Here is a 20,259-nt window from a genome sequence, read left to right as displayed (position 1 = left end):
TCACGTCCCCTCTGAAAAGTTGCTCGCTGCAATATCGTTGTCCTCTAGCTCCCTATTCTCAAGATCGGATCTGAATATTGTTCCCTAATATTTTACACTTAACCAACCCGCGATGTATCATGTCCATTTCCATGCCTTTTCTCCGGTGCAACTGCCCTCTATGCTTCATACTATAAGCACATATCATGGGGGCTTTTCTCCTGTTCCTGTCTCCCCCTGCTGTCTCATCTTTGACAAGACCCTCCAACATGTGTGTCCGCATGAGCTCATCGTGTTCACCGTGGATCTAGAGAAGAAATAATGATGTTTACGAGGCTAACTCATCTCAAAATGAAATGGACTGCAGTGAGCGAATGAGTGTATCTCGGTAGCCGACGTCTAACCTCAACTGATTGGACCGTAGTTTCCACCCTTACAACATAATCTCTCCAGTAATCAATCACTGTTACGTTGTAGACAAACCATGATTTCCGATTACACAGAGACTTATTCAACTTGAAATAAATTTGGCGTCGCATTTACAATCGTTCATCATGCAATTGTTGGCTTGCAAACAGTTATGACAGAAAGTCAACTTTATACATGACTTTGGAGACGAACAGTCCAAAAATGATCGCGAATGAAAGTAGTCTATGCTGCATGCACCTGAACGTGCGAATGCAAATCAAAAATGGATGGGTGGCCGCTCTTCCGACCCAGAGCATGAGGTACAGATATGTATAGGTGGAAAGCAGAATGAGTTAGAAAGGGAAGGGACTGTAGACCAGACTATGTACTGTGCTGAGCACGAAACATCGAATGGGATGTGGATGTCGTCAATGCATGCAGGTATGCATGAATCGGGGCAAGTCGGGAAATTGAAATTCAGTGTTGATCGTGAGGATATGCTTCAGTGCGAAAGGAATTTATGATGCGTCGCAATTGAGCCCGTATCGCCGTGATTGTTTAATGCTCTGGTGACAAGCAACGCCAGGGTAATCGAATAAGTCGCATGGTAAAGAAGGAGAAAAAACGCCGGCCGAAGAATATTCAAAACCCAGGTATGAATCGCTGCGTTAAATGAAAAAAAGCCGTAAATGAAACCGACGGACTCCGGCGGGGTTCAAAGATGAAAAAAGTACAATGGAAGAACGAGCCGATTGATCAGTCGATGCTCACGTCTAAAGGGTCTTCATATGCGACCGTCGGTCGCTGCCTGAGGCCAAATGTTCGTACTCCCATACTGTTCGCTCGTGCTCGACTCTGCTGGATGGGGGTATAGCTGGCTGCCTGCTTGCTCGATGGTGCGGTAATTCTTGTCTGAAACAGACCTTGTTGAGAGGACATACCGTCACTCTGGCCGTCCGGCGCCGAACCATCACCTGCGGCTGAAGGAATGCCAGAGGTACCATATCTGCGAGAACCAGCAAGGATGTTCAAGCGGGATGTGGTCGGCGTATAGTTCGCAGGAATTGCAAGGCTTCTGCGTAGCGGAATGCTGGACTGCGGTGCGGTCGGGGTGCGTGGTTGCTGTAGCTGTGTACGCGTGGATTGATACGACAATCTGGAGCCTTGAGGGCGCTGAGGATCTGAGACCTGTTGGGAGGCGGTATAACCATGCACCACCCGCTGCCGCGGTGAGAGGCGCTGTGCCGCTGCTGAATTGTCAATGTCGGTCATCGCTCTTGAGATCGAGCGACTATGTGGACTTGGCAGGTCGGTGTCTTCATCCTCGGGCTGTAGCCTCTTGCTACGCAATGGAGTTGAGAGACGACTGAGTCGGCTTTTAGGAGCAGATGCGCCGGGCGATGAGGGACTATTGCCATCCGGGAGAGCAGAGAGGTCTTTTCTGCTGCTGCTGTTGCCGTTCGTATTGGCCAGGCTTTGCCGACGTGCCTCTAGACGACTAGATACATGAGTGGTGCTCTTTCGGCGGCTGGGGACCTCAGGTTCCAAGGTCATACTACGTCGAAGGGAACGATTGAGCGTTGACGACTCCTCATTCGCGCTGGTAGGTAACTGGGTTATAGTGTCATCGTCGCCGGCCGACAAGTGCTGTTTAGAAAGCTGTTCGTCTGATAAAGCGAGACAGAGTTCTGTCAAGCTGCGGCAGACACTGTCGGCCTTTCGCCTAGACTGCCGGTCAGAGGAGCTGTAGCCATTGACAACCGAAACTCCACCAGAGGGAGCTTTATTAGTGCCTAATAGGCTTGAGAGAGCCAGCGCATCTGTGACTGCGGCCTCGAGCGATTTATACACCTCGTTGGTCAATACATCTCTCGCTTTGAGTAGAGCCGATTGCAAAAGCGGGTGCACTGGATTAGTGGCCGTGGCAGCCTCCGTTTCCGCCGCTGAGAGGCTTATCTTATGGTTGTGGTTTGGAGAGGAGGAGACGGTCGTTACTGTAGTGGTTGCAGTTCGGGGTCGCTCTCCGGAGACTGTCGATATCGCAGCTTGAGACGACGGCGGTAGTTTTCCGGTCAATTCCAGCTTCTTGATTCGCGACTTCAGATCTTCCAGCTCATCCCAGACCGTAGACGGAGCAGTCGTTGACAAGGTCGACTCCGTGCCATCCTGCCGTGATCGATCAGGCTCTGGCCGCGGCCGCTCTGTGACATCGGAGCCCGACGCCTGTCGACTGCTTCGAAGGCTGGCAAGAGCAGAATGGCGGTAAACTCGAGGATCTTGTAGCGAGCCCCTTCTTTCTATGTGAAGTTCGGCTGAGTATGGTGATGTGTCTGGGCTTGCCTGACCAAGCCTACTTCTCGATATGCCAAGAGTTGACCTCGAACTCGAGCCTATTGTGGAATGTCGGGAGCGGGGATGGTCATCAAGGGGATGAGCGGAGGCCGAGTAGGAGTAAGGAAGGGCGCTGTAAGGGTTTGATGGGGAATTGTTGAGGGAGTGCAAGGGGTGTCGTAAGTGCTCAACCGTAGTTGATCAGGGGACGGCGTCTGTTCATTCAATCGAGAATTGGGTGAACGAAGGTGACCATTAGATAACCCAAGCCGCGACTATATTGTGTTCAACTGGTGTCAGTAAAAGACCGCGTGAGGAAATTCGGAAAGGATTACAAGTGTCGTGATCACCGTCGAACACAGGTTGTCACTCACCCGTCTAAGTTCTGAGCGCCCCAAGGAGTCGCGCCGCTTTGAGTCTGATCGGGCAATATTCAAGAAGATGTCCTCATTCTTGGATTTGGGATCTTCTGCGACTGGCGTTCTAGCGCCATCTTCTTGATCGGTCTGGTCTAAGTTGTGGATTGCGCGATCGCGATCGCTTGCCTGTGGGCTCCCCTGGACGTAAGTCGCTGTTGACACCGGCATCCTCCTCTTCACATCTGCCTGGCTTTGTTGCTGAGACTGTGACAAGGACTGTTTACGACGACGCTTCGAGGCATTGAAACTCAGGGCGTTGTCGATCGAGTCCGCATCACACGGCAGCGGAAAATCGCTAGACTTCTCTGAGATTGACAACGGGGACGGCAAATGCGACGGAGAAGCAGGCGCAGTTGAATTGCGAACACGGGAGGTACTGAAGGTTGGCACTGACCGCCGAGATCCGTCGTACAAAAAAGCGCGCTGGGGGTTCGGAGTCGGATCAGTGTCTGAGGGGGTTACACTGGGAAAGCTAGCTTGGGTCGGCAGGGCCCGCTTGTGCCAGGGAAGCTGATACTCAAAGCTAAATCGACTCTGCGGTAAACGCGGTGATGAAGCAGAAGATGGATAGGGATGTGATGCTGATGATGGGCTCGAGTTTGCTGGTGCCGTTGTTGTTGTGGTTGTGGTTGTGATTGTTGTTCCTGGTGCTGATGGGGAGGCGCTGGTACCGGTGGATATTAGCGTGGCTGCCCTGCCCGTGTCACGGGAGGCGGCCGCAGACATGACGGTCTGACGGCCTGAAACTTTAGCTCTGGCGTTACTCTGGTCGTCGCGATGAGACTTGTAGCGGGAGGCTTGATTATGTTGACGATCATCTAGGTCGTAGCGTGTTGTCTGTCGGGGTTCTTGGAAGTCCTCGGCCTGAGTTGGACCCGCCGACGACCCTATCAGGCTCAACCTGGGCGAGACAGAAGAGGTAGTGGGAGAGAAAGAAGAAGGAATCGAGTCTGCTGCCCATGCAGGATTCGCAATCGAACGGCGAGCCAGAATGGGATGCCGGTCTCTCTGGGGTGCATGAATGGTACGTTTCAGAACCACCGCGGAATCTGTCTGTCGGCGACGGAGTCGAATATAAGGGTTTGGGAGATCGTCTTGAGGAGATCGTGGGATGATGGTGGACACGGGGGAGAAAGTTACGTCTTTGGACATCTGCAATGTAGATCAGGCATCGACAGGATGCACAATTGCATGTTCGAATCGAATTGGTGGGAAGACTGGCAGGTGATGATGGGATCATAGGAGAGATCTGGACTAGAACGTTTGGATTTCTGGGAACACGCAGGGAAGCGAGTCTCGCAGAAAGAAAAGAAAAAAATGCATCATAATTATCTACGGCGTACCACTCTAGTCGACCAGCTCTACTAATAGCAGTAATCTCCATGACGATGGTGACTGATCTCATTAGACAGGGAACAAGAAAGAACGCTAAATGGCCACCAGGAACAGAAACTGATGGTGGCTGGGATAATCTGGAGCTGAGTGGAGCACCTTCAGACGGGGCTACAGATGGCGGAGAATAAATGTTGATCAAGATGATGTGTCCATTTCTGTATCTGAGATAAGAGAAATGACATTTGGTTGCAAGACTCGAAAAGAAGATGGAGTTCGGTTGGCAGAATGCCTTGGTGTTCGTCCTCCGGCGCAAAATATAGAGACGTGGTGCTGATGGATAGATATCCTGGCGGCAGGAAACCGCGACAATTCCAACACAGTCAGTGTTTGAAAAGAAGTGGATAAGAAAAGGCCGTTTGAAAATATGACACAAAACCCTAAGAGCCGAGCAATTTTTCTCTTCTCTCTCTTCTTTCTCCGAGACTCTCTGCCTCTTTTACATAAAATGGATATAGTTTCTGGAGCAACAACAAACAAATTAAGCCGCTGAACCATGGTTTATGCAGTCTCCATCCTTGGTCCAAACTTTTCAAATACTATTGAGGAAAATTATATGCTCCCAACGAGTTCCCTCTTGAGGTTGATATGAAATGCTTCATGAGTTAGCAAAACCACAGTTCAACTGTAGTTGGCATCTGGGTCATCCTGGACTGCCACGTAGTCCCGCAGACCCCTTACTCGATCATTCGAAGAGCATATCGCAGTCATTTGAATGATGCGAGCTTGATAATAGTCTGTCGACCGCCGCGGATACACAAAACCAAGTTCGCATCGCTTACCTTCCAAGACAAGGCCCCTTACTTCCTCTTACACGTCTGCTGCAGTGTGTCATCATCGATTGGCAGAGAATTTTCTTGCGGGGAGAGATAGATCTTATCTCTGAACTTGATATTCTTGGGAAATGAGAAAGGGAAGGTCGAGTTCTTATCTGAAGTGACAACTGGGGCAAGGTTCCTTTAGAGAGTACCTCCTGATTATAGTTTGACATGATGCAGTCATACTGAGGCCCAGCTCGGTCTGAAAAAGACGAGACATGGAGGACCTGTGAGTAGTCGAGGTGGTCGTGTATGTGTATATAGATCGAATCTGTCCTCGTCAAACAGGGCTCAGTACGCTGCTGGTGCCTCCTATCACTCAGTAAAATTTCAATGTCTGGAAGATCTTGATCACTAAGAAACTGAACGAAGATAGCATTAGAATTCTTGTTTTAATAGGGTCCTTGAATAGCTCACCTGAAGCACGCAATAACATATGGGGCGACTGTGTGATGGTCTTCACAGATTTGGTGCTTCAGGAAGATTCTCCTCGTCCTCGGAGACCATAACTGAACCAAGTCCGAAAGGTCACAGTTAGAGAACTGGTTCGGAGAGGCCAGGAGGTCGATAATCTCCTGGAACCAACGAGCCCAGGAAGGCCATATGATGCAACCTCGATCTAGCGGTAGGTCAACCAGAGCACCGGCTTATGAATCATTACAAGGACAACTTCTATGTCCCAGGAGGATCCAAAGTACTGCTCTTGTCTCCATGCTTCTGCCGAACCTGAAAAATTATTCTGAGCGATGGTCATATTACACATCAACCATCAAATGGTTCAATGGGCACCTTTATTCAGATTAGTTTATCACATGCATCAATAGCACCGGGTGATAAAGGCCCCAGAAATAGGCGACTGGGTAGAACCTCATCGCTATGCCAACGACAGCGAGTTTATACAAACCTCGGGCCGTTTTGGCTGAACAACTTCATATCGTTTGGTAAGGGCAACGTTCGGGTAGCAGTTGTGCGCCATGTGATTCGTGATTTGATCCAATTTATCCGAGCGATGACTCCTACCGAAACCCGAGTCAAGAGCAAACGATACTAGAGCGACGCTTTACGGAGCCGAAGGGCTATACGCCGTCTGAAGTATATTGGCCTGGCGTGCGGGATCCCGGAAACAATCTGAAACATATTTTGAATCCTCATATGTCACTACTTGGCACTAAAAGTGACAGAGCTCTCCGATTGAAGCTTTGACCAAGTGGCCCTGATGCTTGAGGAGCCGTTAAATGCTAGCTACCTTTAGGCTGAGACATGAAAGATCAGTTAATGACGCAGTCTTATGGAGCCGCTAGACTTGGATTGCGATAATCGATTATCGAGCCGAAGCAACGCATCCGGGTTCTCGGCAGTTCCACAAAGCATTTGACTATGGATGATGCAGATCAAAGTCGCCATAGACCATCAAAGCCAAGGTACTTCCTGTAACTTGTATCGACTGCTGCAAAAGGGCGAAGAACCGACTGCAACGAGATGCCATCAAACATGACTCTGTGGTTCGAGTAATAATAGGGCGCAATAAGGCCAACTCCACAGTATCCCTGCTTGATTGACGTTTGAAGTCGAACTAGAGGTCCAAGTTCTTGGAATAGTAAGAATGGCGGTTCACTCAATGATCATGAGGTTGTTCAATATCAACAGTGTTTCAGAATGACCGAATAGCCACGTGGAAAAGATGACGGCTCACTTCCCACCTTAGTAGGAACTGAACATGAAACTGTGCACAGGACACTTGGATTAATTGAGTCCAACAATCACAACCTGGAGTCAGTAGCTGCTTCGTACTCCAGTGGAGAAAAACAGCGCTTAACATTTTATAGTGAAGCAAAAGACCCATTGAGACTGGGGATACCTCGTAACCTCAGTCATCCATGAAGATGTCGCCACAGAATTGAAAGAAGATCGGACGTCATCTCTGCGCTGATCAAGACGATCAGGTTGATCGGTTCAGGAGGTTGATGGCCTGGGGACGACATGTTGCTGTCCGTGAGTCTATCCAATAAGCAAGCAACAACACGTGACTGTTACTGAGTCCTAGAGTTGGAACTAGCGGCTTAGCATCTCTTCTGGTGCGTTTCAGAAACTGCCTCCAACTCCAAGAGTTCGAGTTAGCGCGCACTATTATTGCTAAGGTCGACTAGTTTGCCTCTGGCCTGTTTCAGAATTCTATCCCACAGGAGACGAATTTCTTCTTTTGTCTTTCCCCTCTGAATACCTGACAGCTCAGCGGGGAAGATCTCACTTTCATGAAGATCAGACAAGGAAACATCTTGATATCTAGACTACATAGAGGCAAAACATGCAACTAGGCACTCCTGTCGAGGTTCAGGACGCAACATGCCGAGTTTCCAAGTTGTTTGGTTGCGTGGTCTTGAGGATCGAATTTCAAATTGCTAGCCTAGCTTCCATCCTTGGCGATTTGATTAGGAGTCTCCATATCGCCTTATTGATTCTCCTCCCAACGCCTCCCAGGGGCAGCGTCTAGGACGATCTCGATGCGATCCTATGGTAGGACGGCCATTTGTGTTTCACCTTAATTCAGAATCAGCTTATTTGAAGCACCTGGAATAATTTGCCTAGGCAGCGGTTACAGAGCCTCTCTTCCGAATTACCAGCTGCCAAACCAGGTAGTACCTGACTATGCGCAATGTAGTCAACGTGATATAGAGATTTAGAATGTGTTCCTTGATCTTACCATTTTTATTGCATGCCGATATACTCTCAGTATATTTTCAGCTTTAGCTTTTCATCTCCTGCGTCAATCCAGAACCAGCTCGATTCGAGCCTTGAATAGAAGCAAACAGCCGCAGAACCAGGTAACCGTGCACAATTAAAGCGGGTCAGATGGGCAGCAGATTTGGAATTCATCAAGTGTGGCTTTCTGATAAATACTCATTGATCTGTGATTTCTGTTTCGGAGAATTTCTTTATCATCTTCAGCAATCGTTCTGTGCTTCTTCTGGAAAAAGGTCTTTCTGCTTGTTGTACTCCATATCTTCAAGTTTCCTTGAGCATTGGCCGGAAAAGGAGAGTTATTGCTTGCGTGCTTGCTGGGGTTGGAGTCGGTATGGTGCCCATGGAAAAAGGCACTCACTACTCCGTACAACCCGTGTGCGAATGAAAATCCTGTCCGGATCTAGTACGACTGTGGCATAGGCCCATGTTGAGCCGTGATACCCCAATTCAAACAGAGAGGAGGGATTTTGAGTGTTTTTAGGACAACAGCACGAGGATATCCACATAGCATTTGATTTGCATTTTCTGTTCGATAATTGACTTTGTCAACGTCTGTTTGCTATCAGCGTCGCCCTTTGTTCAGAATATTTGTCATAGCCCTTTTATCGATCTGTCTATTGGTTTGACATCTGCCACACCGTCGACCTTTCCCGATCTTGTCTTTTACTTCCTTTGTCAGTCTGGCCTTCCAAATCTCGAGCCCCAGTAGCGTCGATTGTGGAGCCCGGTTCTGTTAATTAGTGTTGGACTTGGACTTTGCACCAGACCCTTCTTGACTGAAGAAGAAACAAGAGAGGGAGATCCAAAGGGGCAGCCCGAGGCCCTTAGGTTTTCGATATTTCGAAGAGAAACCCGAAACAAGGAAACCATCGATTCGGGGCTACGATGGGTATAGGCTCCATTCACCGGATTGGTGCGGTATTCTTGTTTACATAGTCGGGTCCTCGAAATGTTGCATCAGAATTATGCTTATCCACCAGCCCCGGTTTCAGTTCCATCTTCAACTGGGACATCACCTGAATGACCAGGAGATGAGCAATACAGGTGCAAATCGGTTGTACAATCTACATCAGACATACGACAAGCCGACTAGCTGATACCGCTCGTGTTGGCAGGATCTAGTAGGTGGTATCTGATTTGCGAGCTCTTTGGCGCCCATGCTGCACATACCAGCCTCCCATATCAAGCTGGGCGGCTAAATTTAGAGCTGCAGGCGCTAAATGTCCCGCGGTACTGCAATCTGATTGGCCTCCCACTTTGGGCTTACTGGGGTCAATCTGTGTCTGCTCCACAGCTGGAAGTATTTTGATAGGCTGTCCATTAGAACGCAGGCCGCCATCCTGCCGGGGCTGTTTCCAATCACTTTGGGCTCCTTCCCGTTGGCTCAAACCGCTTGCTCCGGCGTTGTTTTATTCTTAGTGATCTCTCTTCGTTTCATTAGTATGAAGGGTGCGATTTTTTATTACTACGTACGTTGCTTATTATTTATTTTTTATTTATTTTTTAGCCCTCTCTACAGTTTTATGATGGGCTGTCTGTTACTACGTACTGAGGTAACAAGTCGTTCCTCCTCCTCTGCCTCTGCCCACGCTTATCGTGGGTCATTGTTGGAGGAACCTCTTTCGTTTCCCTTTCGTTCTCATCTTTTCCCTTCTCCTCTTCTCTTCTCTCCTTCCCTCCCTCCGTCTCCCTCCTCAATTGTCTTTCCTCCCCTCCTTCTTGATAGGATCCTTTCCTACATAGTCGACTCGCCCTCAATCTCTCCATCCCAGTTGTGGGCAGTCGGTCTTGTCGCCATTCCCTTACCTTCCTTCTCCTTGAGCTCAGACCTGGGATAGTGCTTTCGATACCCTATTCATTTCGTCATTCCCCGGAGGAACGACTGCCCATAGAAGACACCGGGCGGCAATTCTCTCCCCAGTCCTTTGCCTGCCAAAACCTGAACCGATCATAGTCATCTTTATTACTATATTTTTTGCAGTAATCCTTGAAAACGGAGCAAACTGCTTTATCCTTTATCCTTATTCTCTGACGGGCTTCGTTGTTGTGGCTACTTTGTCCGGCTTCCTTCCTGTTTCACAAATACAATCCTTTACCCGTTCGGCGTTGGCATATTTCAAAGAGGAAACGGTCCTCTTGTGGCATTCCTTGGTATGTTCAACATTGTCTCAAGAGTCAGTCCATCCGTCCACTGGCTGGCTCTGTCCCCTCTCTGTCTACCTTACCTCGCTTTCTCAGTCTCTCTTTCAAAGCATTTGTCCCTTTGCTCGCCTCTTTGATCTTCGCTTACTCGTCCCTCATGAAGTCAATGGCTTTTTGATCCCTCTTTCTCATTTTTCAATAGCTTTGTTGTTGTCGTTCGTTCTATACTTCAGTCTGATCGTCGGCCTGGTCTCACTCCTTGCAGCCGCGTTTGCTTCATTCTTCCACTCTGGGATACTTATGTTTTGGTAAAGCGAACGGAAGTTGGGAACATGGACGCTGATCGCTCTTCGTCGAAAAGGTCGTTTGCGCAGGTAGCAAGTGCGACACTTCTTTCCTTTCAACTGTCTGGATGCAATCAGTATACATCGGTTTTTGCACCAGCACCTCGCGAGAGCTGTGATCCTGAGAGGGTGTCCCCTTTCAAACGCAGATCCACTTCAAGGCCTTGGTCCATCATGCCTGTGCAAACCAGCCCACCGTCACTCCCGGACTCGTTCCCGTCCTTGATGTCGGTATTCGGTGGGATCTCGCCCAAATTCGCCGAGGGTGAGGAGCATAGCGCAGCACTCAAACCTCTCAGAGTTCCTCCACATGTTACCGTCAATACATCTCGGCGTCCACTTCCCTTTCGGCACCGGGCGAGTATCTCGTCCGTGACTTCGGGATCCACCGATTCATCTCCTACTACTACTATCTCTACGTTCGACTCGCCATTGGCCGCAGACACCACTCCCAGCTCTTCACCCGAATCTCCGTCGGCAATGCCGTTGTCGTTTCCCAAATTTATGCCACCCTCGCGCAATATTGAACATCAATCGCTCTCGGGAGCGCCGAGTACCATGTCGAAACCCTCGCAGGACGTACTAAGTCGAGCGCGTCCGGAATCTCCAGGTCGGCGGGCGCGCAATCTCAAGAATCTCTCGTTGAGAATGCCTCTGCCGTCGCAATCGTCGCGACCAGCGATCGCAACCGCCTCAGTAGTTGAGACAGCCTCCCAGCGCAATCTTTCCGCCCCGCCCTCCCCCGCGCATATCCCTCCCAAAAGCAGCCGACGAAAGCCTGCAAACCTCACTATCCAGACTCCTGGGTTTGACAGATCCTTCTCCAGCAATGTTATGGAAATGGTCCCACCGACACCTGGTGGCCTCCAATCGTTGAGACACACCGAGTCTTCGCCTTCTCTGACTTCAGTATTCTCGCCGTCTTTTGGTCCCAAGGGGGGAATGCAATTGCCGCGACCAGTGACGCACCATGGGAGCCGACGTCCGTCAGGAGCTTCGGAACATAATCTCTCGCCCCTTCAGTCGGCCGTTGAAGAGGGCTCACCTGCGGGTGGAGTTCTGCATGAACTGGAGGAAGAAGAGGACCATCTGGACTCGAGAGAGTCAACCCGGCGAAACGAGCGCGGCTATCCGAATGGTCCTGTGCAGATATACGATTCCGGAGTCTATCTTTATTTGGAGCCGACGATGCAAGAGGCTGCTCAATTCGATGTTGTTGTGAACGTTGCGAAGGAAGTTGCAAACCCATTCGCTAATGCACGCGGGGATAATGGAACGGTGATGAGCGCTTGGCGAAGTGTCTCAGCCGGCGCCAAACGATCATCAACTGCGGAGCCGCCGACTGCGGTCTCGGAAATTTCTTTCAAGTCCGCCTATGAGTACCCCCCATCTGAGACTGAGTCCCGGTCACGCCCTGCAGCGATTCTTCCCGGCCGGAATATATCCACGTAGGCTGGGACCACAATTCCGAGATTTTGGACGACTTATACCCACTGTGCGAGTTGATCGATTCCCGTGTTTCTCAGGGGAAGAAGGTCCTCGTTCACTGTCAACTGGGCGCTAGCCGATCCGCCTCTTTAGTAATTGCCTATGGCCTCTACAAAAACCGCCACCTGGACTTTAATTCCATGTATGAGATCGTGAAGGGACGGAGTCGCTGGGTTGGGCCTAACATGAGTCTCATCTATCAATTGACCGATTTTCGCTCAAGGCTGCAGCAGCAGGGTGGTGAGTCGAAGCCTGCGCCGGAGGAATGGTTTGTGAATGGACCCAGAAGAGGCTCGCAACCCCAACCTTCGAGATCTGGAAGGACAACCGAAACGAGTGTCACGCCTCCGGGCGGTAGTAGCTGCCACTCAGGCTACTCTAGGCTCGCAACCCCAGCCAGCCGGTCACAGACATCCTCGAGTACTCTCTCTGTGCCCTCGACAGAGCGATCCACACCCCCGTCACTCAGCCCCTGGAGGATCCCCAAGTCTCTGTCTCACAAGCGAAGCTTGTCTCCTCGTCCTTTACCCCTTCGCCAGCGATTCGAAACCGCACAGACGGCTGCAAAGGATGTTGGGACGCGTTCTCTGGCACCGGCAGATGCCTTTGAAAAAGACACTGTCGAGGATCCGCTGGGCTTGTTTTCTCCACGGACGAGCCAATTCCTGCCGCCGTCTCTCGCTCCTCCATTCCCAGATGGGCTGGAAGATCGCGTTCCTGGCGGCCCTCATTTTCGGACAGAGACGGCAGACCCTCGGTCTCCCCCTCATGGGAACGAGCGACTCATAATGAGGAATATTGATGAATTTTTATAAAACACTGCCTTAATGGTTTTTAAGACAGCCTGTCTCTGCCGTGATACCTTAGGGTTACGTCGCAGAAATGATTCCATGACCTGATCCTTTTCATCATTCATTCTTTGAGCACTACTTACTTTCGCTCCTCTGTCTCTTCCCGCGTCTTCTTCATCCCTCTACTGGGCCACATTCTTTCTCTCCTTGACTCATTTCTTTTTCATTTATCCGCCATTCACTTCCACTTTTATTTGATCTTCGACTACTTACCTTTGTGTTTTCTATACTTTGATGACTCGATGACCAAAGCAGGCTTTGATGTCGTGATTTGCATTCTTATTCCCAACCTTTATCAGCATTTTTTTTTTTTTCTCGACCAGTGAGTAACTGGTCGACTGGTGGCCTTATTGTTGCATTGATTCAGCATCGACTCGGTCTCGCATGCTTTTGTTGGTCGAACGGCGTCCGGGGTGTTTCAAAAAGAACAAAGTGTGGCATTGTTTGCCTAATAACCTGTAATATTAGTGGTGTTCTGTGACTGTGAGTTAGCCATGGCTTCGATATTCAGAAGCGCCTGGCGTGGTACTCATTTTTGCACACTTGTTGGTGTGATTGCATTTCAAAGAACGGCGAATCCGGAATACCCATTGCACAGTATCCTTGAAACCAATCCATTGAATGGTTCTTGAATCCTTACCGAAGTAGGTCTCTGAGTCTTGTTGTAATTGTTAGTAGATTTGTCCACAGTAGAGGTCTTATCCACAGCGGGCCGAACCCCCGAGTAGACGGGCACTGATTTGGCGCCTCACGTCATCCAGTGGATTTCTGTCCGTATCAACTTTTCATCACCGCATCTATAGACTATAGTTGCCATAGCATTGCACAGCGAAATCATGGCAGACGAGAATCATCCGGCACACCTGTCTCCAAGCGAACTGGGCACGAAGAATTAGTAGGTAGCCGCATGATATCAACCTTTCAGCAGATTTTCCCAGCCTACCCCGCGTACCCCTCCATGCGCAGGTCAACAAGAGGAAAAAAAAAAAAAAAAAAAAAAAAAAAAAAATTAAAATAAAAAAAGCACGACGAACAAGATGGATTCGCTCAAACCCCCATTCCTACTGATTCATATTCATCCCCTTGCTAATCAAGGCCTCAATGCAGCTGGGAAACATACTACGCCCGAACCCTCACCCACCTCTCGAGTAAACACCAGCCAAACGCACGACCAACCCCCACCGCCGACGCGGACGTCGACTCCTCCGTTTCCGAATCCGAGTCTGTAGATGACGATGACGACCCAGGCACATCGTGGTTCTCGGAGCACAACGCCCCCGAGAAAGTCCTCCGCTTCCTAACGGACGAGAGCTTCCCGCTCGCGCCGTGCAATACCCTCCCCGCAACATCTACCACGAAAAGACCGCTAAGCGATGAGGAGAGGCGCAGGCAGCCGAGCATCCTGGACCTGGGGACGGGGAACGGGAGTATGCTTGCGCTGTTGAGGAAGAAGGGCGGGTTCCGGGGTGTGATGGTCGGGGTGGATTATTCGGCGAGGAGTGTGGAGTTGGCGAGGGAGTTGCAGCGGTTGAAGATTCATTCGGCTTATTTGAGTGAAACTGATTCCGAAGGGGAGGAACAAGAAGGTGAGGGAGGGGAAGAGGAAGAGGATGTGGTTGTTTCGAATGGGGCGGAGACTGCGCAGGCGATTCCGGTCCCCGAGGAGGATAACGAGACGGCGATCAGGTTTGAGGAGTGGGATATTCTGAATTCGGAGGGGCAGTTGGAGGAGGAGGGTCGGCTGGATTGGTTCCCGTATGCGCAGGGCGGGTTTGATATCGTGCTTGATAAGGGGACGTTTGATGCGGTTTCGTTGTCGGAGGAGGTGGTGGTTGAGGGAAGATGGAGGGGAAGGTGATCCAGCGCCGTGTGTGTGAGCGGTATCCTGGTATTGCGCGCAGGTTAGTGCGCAAGGGCGGATTCCTGGTTGTGACCAGTTGCAATTGGACCGAGGAGGAGTTGGTTCGCTGGTTCACGAGCGAGGAGGCCAAGGGTCCTGGTTCTGATCGGTTGGAGGTCTGGGGGCGTGTGGAATATCCCAAGTTTAGATTCGGAGGGCAGGAGGGCCAGGGTGTTTGCACGGTGTGCTTTCAGAGGGTGGACTAGTCAGATCTTTGATAGATATATATATATATGTTCGTCATACAAAAGCATCATTCATAACAGTCTAACATATGGAGCTCTTGATAATGTTATATGCATGGAATTGTGACTCCGAAGACCTTCTCAGTACGGCCACAACAAACCATCTGTTCCTGTTCTCCGGCGCCTCGCCCTCTCTCACAGGCACCAACCTCTGCGGACCTCTTCCTTTCGCTGGTGCCAAATTTAGATTCCATTCACAATCCTCTCAATTGCGAAACCATTCTGCATTACGGCCTCGAAGAAAGCAACAATTGCTCGACCTAAGTAGAACCAGCAACGACCCAGATCTGGTCCGCGCGATATTCTCATGCTGAGATCGCATCCATTAGCAGCCCCGGCGGTACGAGGCGTGAGGCAGTCGTGCAGTTGATCAGGAACATTGGTCGTACTGGTCCCCGGATGGTCGGTCACGGTGACCCCTCCGCGGCAACTATAGCTACACTCCAGAGAGATGCGTAAACAGCTTTGTTACTTCCTCAACCTGATTCACCTTGCTTCCTGCGTCAGGGCCGCAATCTCTTCGGCCCGTTCCTCGCTCTGACTGAGGCACGAACGTACCGTCGGGAAATAAATGAGGGAGGAATGCACTCAAGAGGTCCTCGGTTAATTCTTCACATCCTAGGTCGGCTTCACCTAGGAATTCGGGCGCTGCCGCAGAAGCTGAAGAAGATTTAGGAGGAGGGAGGAGTGCTTGTGGGAGAGGGGAAGAAGCCGAGTAACGACATTGAGGCATTCCGAAGCGAAATGGTGGTGGTAGGAGTAGCCAAAGAAAGAGAGCTCAGCATTTTGTTAGAGCTGTGAGAAGCCGATAAAGCTGCTATAAGTAGTTCTGTGATTTGTTAGTAAGGAGCAAATAAGTTCAGTTTTGTTGATGAATTTGAAGCATTTCTTCGCTCCATGAATGAAAGTGGGAACTGAATATTTGTGTATTGTTTAGCTTGATGGGCGCAGAGTCGACATGATATCGATCAATAGGTGTCTCTCGCTCCCTCGTAACTGAGGTGGACTGAAAATGAAGCCTTGAAGACAAGTCCGTTTAGCATAGATAAGTAATGCCATTATTATCTTCATGTCTATCATCTTAGTACCTCTCTAGCCGCATGGAAGTTCCTGGCGATCATGATAGAGCAACGTAACTAAGGCATGCTGAGCTAAGTAAGCAACGTGGGTTTGTGGTAAGCCAGGGTCAGGTGTCTCAATGAGTAATGATACCGGCATGTAACAGTGAAACAGACAAGAGATACGTGTTTCCCTATCTGGGATGGGATGGACACGGGGATCAGGTGTCCAATGTACTGTAAGGCATGGATGACATCATTTGTCTCTTCCCAAAGCCCTAGACCGGTCGACGGGAGAGCGTCGCCAGCGAACCAGAGTACAAATTGTACGGCGGCAGTGACCAAAATTACAGTATGCTCATACGTGGACTGAGCAGTGGGGTCAGCATCCCATACAATCGATAGGATGAGGCAATTCCGATACGGGCAATGGGCGGTGCTGGTGGGGCAGCTTTTTGAGGAAGTCTCCGTAACTGAGTAAATTACCTGATTTATTACGCCTAATGATGTGATCTCCTGCTAAAGTGCCCGTGCGGATGACAGGGCAGCTGATCTCTGGAGTCTTGCCCAGTTCAGTATTCACGTTCAGATCAATAGGTACTTGCGCTCCCGTCTGCTGGAATTCCGTCCGAGTCAGTATTCCATCTAGATATTGGACTCGATCAAGTCTGATGTCTGATGCTCGAAAGTATTCCGGTAGGTAGCATAAGCAGGTGTCTCCCCCAGGTTCAGAGATATGAATTCCAGATCCAAAGTGGATCCTATTATGATCACATCGCTGCCAACTACTGCCAAACCAAGTTATCTACAGCCATTTTTTCTTTGTCCTTGTAACTATGTTAGCTGCTTGTACCTACGCCGTATTTATTGCTGACTCTCGCCCTGTTTTGCCGCGGGCCCTTTCGGGCCCCCTTTAGTCAGGAACCTGTGCGATATCAAATCAAGTTGATCGGAACTCTTTTCTTCAGCCAGGGGAGTTCATCACTTATCTTTTTTTTTTTTTTTCCCCCTTCCCCTCTTCTGTCAAGGTTCAACAAAAATTCTCCTGCAATCCTCAAGCATCAATAATCTTTCTCTTTACTTACTTACTAACCCTCTGATCAATTGCATTTTCTCTATTCAGTAACTGTTTACTGCTCAGTGTCCAGAACCCCCGCATCGCCTCGACTAGCGAATTTCCGCTGGAGCCAAAAATTCCCCCCGCAAAAAGAAGAAATGACAATCTTTAAAGCACGTACAGTTCGGAGGACATGGCAACTATTTGATTATTATTTATTATTATTATTATTATTACTAGCATTAGCATTATTATTTTTATTATTATTATTTAGCATTCTCCATTATTACTAGATAAATATTTACCGTACGGTTCATGTTTAGTCTTGACTTTATATCGCTCATTGATTATTATTAGTAGTAGTAGTAAGTAGCTGTATGTAGTATTAGTATTACCTAGTGGATTACCTAGTTGCAGCAACAGGTGGATTACTTCCTGACTTACATATCCAAAGGTACCTGGACCTCCTCTTGCTTGTCCACCAAATACCCAAGTACCTACTTACATCTACTGCTGCTTCTCTCTTTCAGCTTCTCCTCTTTCTATCTATCTTTCTTTTCCTTCTTTCCCTTTCTCTTCCTCCTACATTTCCTCTCCTCTTCTATTCTCCCTACATATCCTATCCTCTCATCCTCTGCTCTCTCCAATTTCTGGCATTCTATCTACCTTTCCAATTGCTCCTCTCGTCATTTGACTTCCAGTCCATATTACTCATTCAGCCTCGCCAGAACAATTCCAGGTGACTTTCCTCTTATAACCGGCCCAACCACACCACCCTCTCACCACCTTTTTTTTTGGGACCATCACGACCAAACTTTAAAACACACACAACAAAAAGAGTTGCCTTACTAAACTGCCTTGTGTTCACGGGGCTCTCAGCGATTGAAAGTTCGAGAGTCCACGTATACAGCATGGCTTCATTCAAGGTATTTCACCTACCTTTTTTACTTACCCATCTCTTGTCCTCTCTACAGATCCGTCATGAACCATGAATGACCACGTTAAGATGACCGCGCTAACTGATGTGCCTGCTCCCTATTCGAAGGAATTATCCCTGTCCCGACCACTACCTCAGTCCACTCCTCGTCACCATGCCCACTCCATATCCCTTGGAGCGGTCAATCATAACCACCGTGTCACTCGTCGGAAGAGTGTCACCACCGCTGCTGCTGCGAATGCCGCCGCCGCCGCGGTCGCCGCATCCATGAAGGACACCAATGGGGAACCGATAGGTGTGCCGATGCCTTCTCACCGTCGAGGCAGCACCAGGAGGGGCCTGGAATCCACTTCGGTCGGAGCTCTCTCCGGCTTCGGCCACTATCTCTCTCGGAGCATGAACAGCCCCAGTCAAGAACCCGCGGTCGCTCGCAAACCCTCGCCCAATCATTCCAACAACGGCGCTTCTTCCGTCGCCGCAGCTGGCGGCGAGGAGAGTAGTTCGGATAACAAACCCGTCAACACCAAGAGTCGAAACCGTCGGGCCAGCGAAGGATCGCACTTGGTCAAAGGCGAAGGAAAGCGCGCCTTGGCGGAACTACGCTGCGATCGCTGCGGGAAAGGGTATAAGCATGGCAGCTGCTTGTCCAAGCATATGTGTGTATACTCCCCCCTCAATGCCGTCCTTCAGCCTGGATCGAATCGGAGCAATGCGCCATGTCGGCTCTGTTGCAAGGTCGCCCTCGTGGTCATTCAGCTCCCCGCGTCTCCCCAAATCCCTGCTCATTTCCCCCTTTGAGCTTTCTCACCCCTCATGGCGATCCCAGTCGGTTGACATTTGTGGTTGAAAATCTTTAGGTGGGAACATAACCCGGCATGGGCCATTACGTCGAAGCTACTGATCTCCAAGCATCAGCAAGTTCAGCTGCTGGAGGCCGCGAGCGTCCTGGTTAACATGAACCAGAACGGTCCTTCAGAAGGTGCCGAAGCCGAGTCGGACCAGTCATCTGCGTCACCCGACACCTCGTCGGAGCTTCGCGACGGCATCAGCTCGGCGGAAACTACCCCTCCTCCTATGGATGAGGACGACGAGGACGAAGAGGACATGGAGATGTCGGGCATGCCTGTGTTCCCGAACAAACGATACAGTGTGGGCAACGTATCGGCTCACTTTTCCCACTCCTACCGGTCTGTTCCCTCAAGCTCCTTCAACGGTGATGCTCCCCTGCATTCGCCTGCCTTTTCGCACTTCCGGCACTCGAGCATCGACACCCGGCCTTCCACCGCCGAAGCCAAGTTGCATGAGGACGATGAAGCGGATTTGGCCGCTGCCATTGGCCTCTGCAATTTCGGAACGCCGCGCACTGGACCTGTGCCGATGTCCCCTGGCATTCCCCCGGTACCCCGCTCCCGTCTCGCTACCTCGATCAAAGCAATGGTACTCGCAGCATTAGTCAAAGCCTGGACCCTGCCGCTACTGCCAATGACAATTCGTCTCTCACCGAGTCCAACCCGAACATCTTCCTCTCTGTATCATATAACCCATCACTCTCCTACAAGGTCTCCGACGAGCGGGAAGTGAAAATGGGTGATGCGGATCGTGTGCAAAGGCAGAACCGCAATGCCGATGTTGACTTCAGCAACCGTCCTGCTCATGCGGACGACGATGACGATGGCGTCTTTGGTCGTATGGAGGAGTAGAGGGGTTGCCGGTCCATTCTCCCATTGTGCCGCACGCTTCCCTTTCCCCTTCCCTATTATCTCATCTATCCTATCCTTGAGGGTAGATGACACAGCTGTGCCTCAGTTTGTGGTATTTACGATGATGTATGAGCATTGCTTTTTGTCCCAGCCATTTGTCCGTGGTTTCTGCTTTTTTTGGACTTAGCATCCCCGTTCGCGTCTAGGATAATTGTCAGGAACTGTATACCTGAGGCTTGCACCTCGATACTACCTGACTACCTGGGCTTCTGAGATGCATGATGGATATCACTGGTCTATTCAGCTGCATCGCATGGGCTCTTCCTATTGGCCTGACGTCATATTTTTTTATATCCTTCCCTCATTATACCTTTTCATTGTTCTTGTCTTGGTACAAACCATCTCATGTATCATTGATCTCCTCAGGATGCCCATCCCCGGCATGTTT

General features: G+C 49.9%; 5 protein-coding genes across 5 annotated transcripts; 3 read left to right on the top strand and 2 right to left on the bottom strand.

Annotated features, from left to right (window-relative positions):
- Positions 1-1,143: 1,143 nt before the first annotated feature.
- Positions 1,144-4,443, bottom strand: P174DRAFT_499903 (putative LPXTG-motif cell wall anchor domain protein; the record flags this gene model as incomplete). The annotated part of the gene is made up of 2 exons (XM_024830935.1): positions 3,093-4,443; positions 1,144-2,904 (listed from the first exon to the last, which is right to left on the bottom strand). The coding sequence occupies exons 1-2, from the start codon at positions 4,287-4,289 to the stop codon at positions 1,144-1,146; spliced, it is 2,958 nt and encodes a 985-aa protein (XP_024686789.1). The 5' UTR covers positions 4,290-4,443.
- A 35-nt stretch (positions 4,444-4,478) lies between these two features.
- Positions 4,479-5,167, bottom strand: P174DRAFT_6487 (uncharacterized protein). Its single transcript, XM_024832415.1, has one exon. The coding sequence runs from the start codon at positions 5,025-5,027 to the stop codon at positions 4,668-4,670; it is 360 nt and encodes a 119-aa protein (XP_024686788.1). The 5' UTR covers positions 5,028-5,167; the 3' UTR covers positions 4,479-4,667.
- Positions 5,168-10,563: 5,396 nt separating this feature from the next.
- On the top strand, positions 10,564-12,878 carry dspD (putative protein-tyrosine phosphatase; the record flags this gene model as incomplete). The annotated part of the gene is made up of 2 exons (XM_024829379.1): positions 10,564-11,975; positions 11,996-12,878. 2 exons carry the CDS (start codon positions 10,564-10,566, stop codon positions 12,876-12,878), a joined length of 2,295 nt encoding a protein of 764 aa, XP_024686787.1.
- Positions 12,879-13,706: 828 nt separating this feature from the next.
- P174DRAFT_508506 (putative S-adenosylmethionine-dependent methyltransferase) lies at positions 13,707-15,020 on the top strand (the record flags this gene model as incomplete). The annotated part of the gene is made up of 3 exons (XM_024831466.1): positions 13,707-13,809; positions 14,022-14,742; positions 14,763-15,020. The coding sequence occupies exons 1-3, from the start codon at positions 13,751-13,753 to the stop codon at positions 15,018-15,020; spliced, it is 1,038 nt and encodes a 345-aa protein (XP_024686786.1). The 5' UTR covers positions 13,707-13,750.
- Positions 15,021-17,595: 2,575 nt separating this feature from the next.
- Positions 17,596-19,811, top strand: P174DRAFT_508505 (putative C2H2 finger domain protein; the record flags this gene model as incomplete). The annotated part of the gene is made up of 4 exons (XM_024831465.1): positions 17,596-18,100; positions 18,220-18,767; positions 18,969-19,490; positions 19,544-19,811. The coding sequence occupies exons 1-4, from the start codon at positions 18,086-18,088 to the stop codon at positions 19,809-19,811; spliced, it is 1,353 nt and encodes a 450-aa protein (XP_024686785.1). The 5' UTR covers positions 17,596-18,085.
- Positions 19,812-20,259: the final 448 nt, after the last annotated feature.

Source organism: Aspergillus novofumigatus (genome assembly GCF_002847465.1).
Source record: "Aspergillus novofumigatus IBT 16806 chromosome Unknown P174scaffold_1, whole genome shotgun sequence".
Taxonomy (NCBI): Eukaryota; Fungi; Ascomycota; class Eurotiomycetes; order Eurotiales; family Aspergillaceae; genus Aspergillus; species Aspergillus novofumigatus.
The sequence above is the reverse complement of the archived record's forward strand: the minus strand, read 5'-3'. Positions and strand labels throughout refer to the sequence as shown.

What these genes read in the sequence shown, in the direction of transcription:
- P174DRAFT_6487 (XM_024832415.1), bottom strand. Translation starts at nt 5,027, where the DNA reads ATGGTTCAGCGGCTTAATTTGTTTGTTGTTGCTCCAGAAACTATATCC.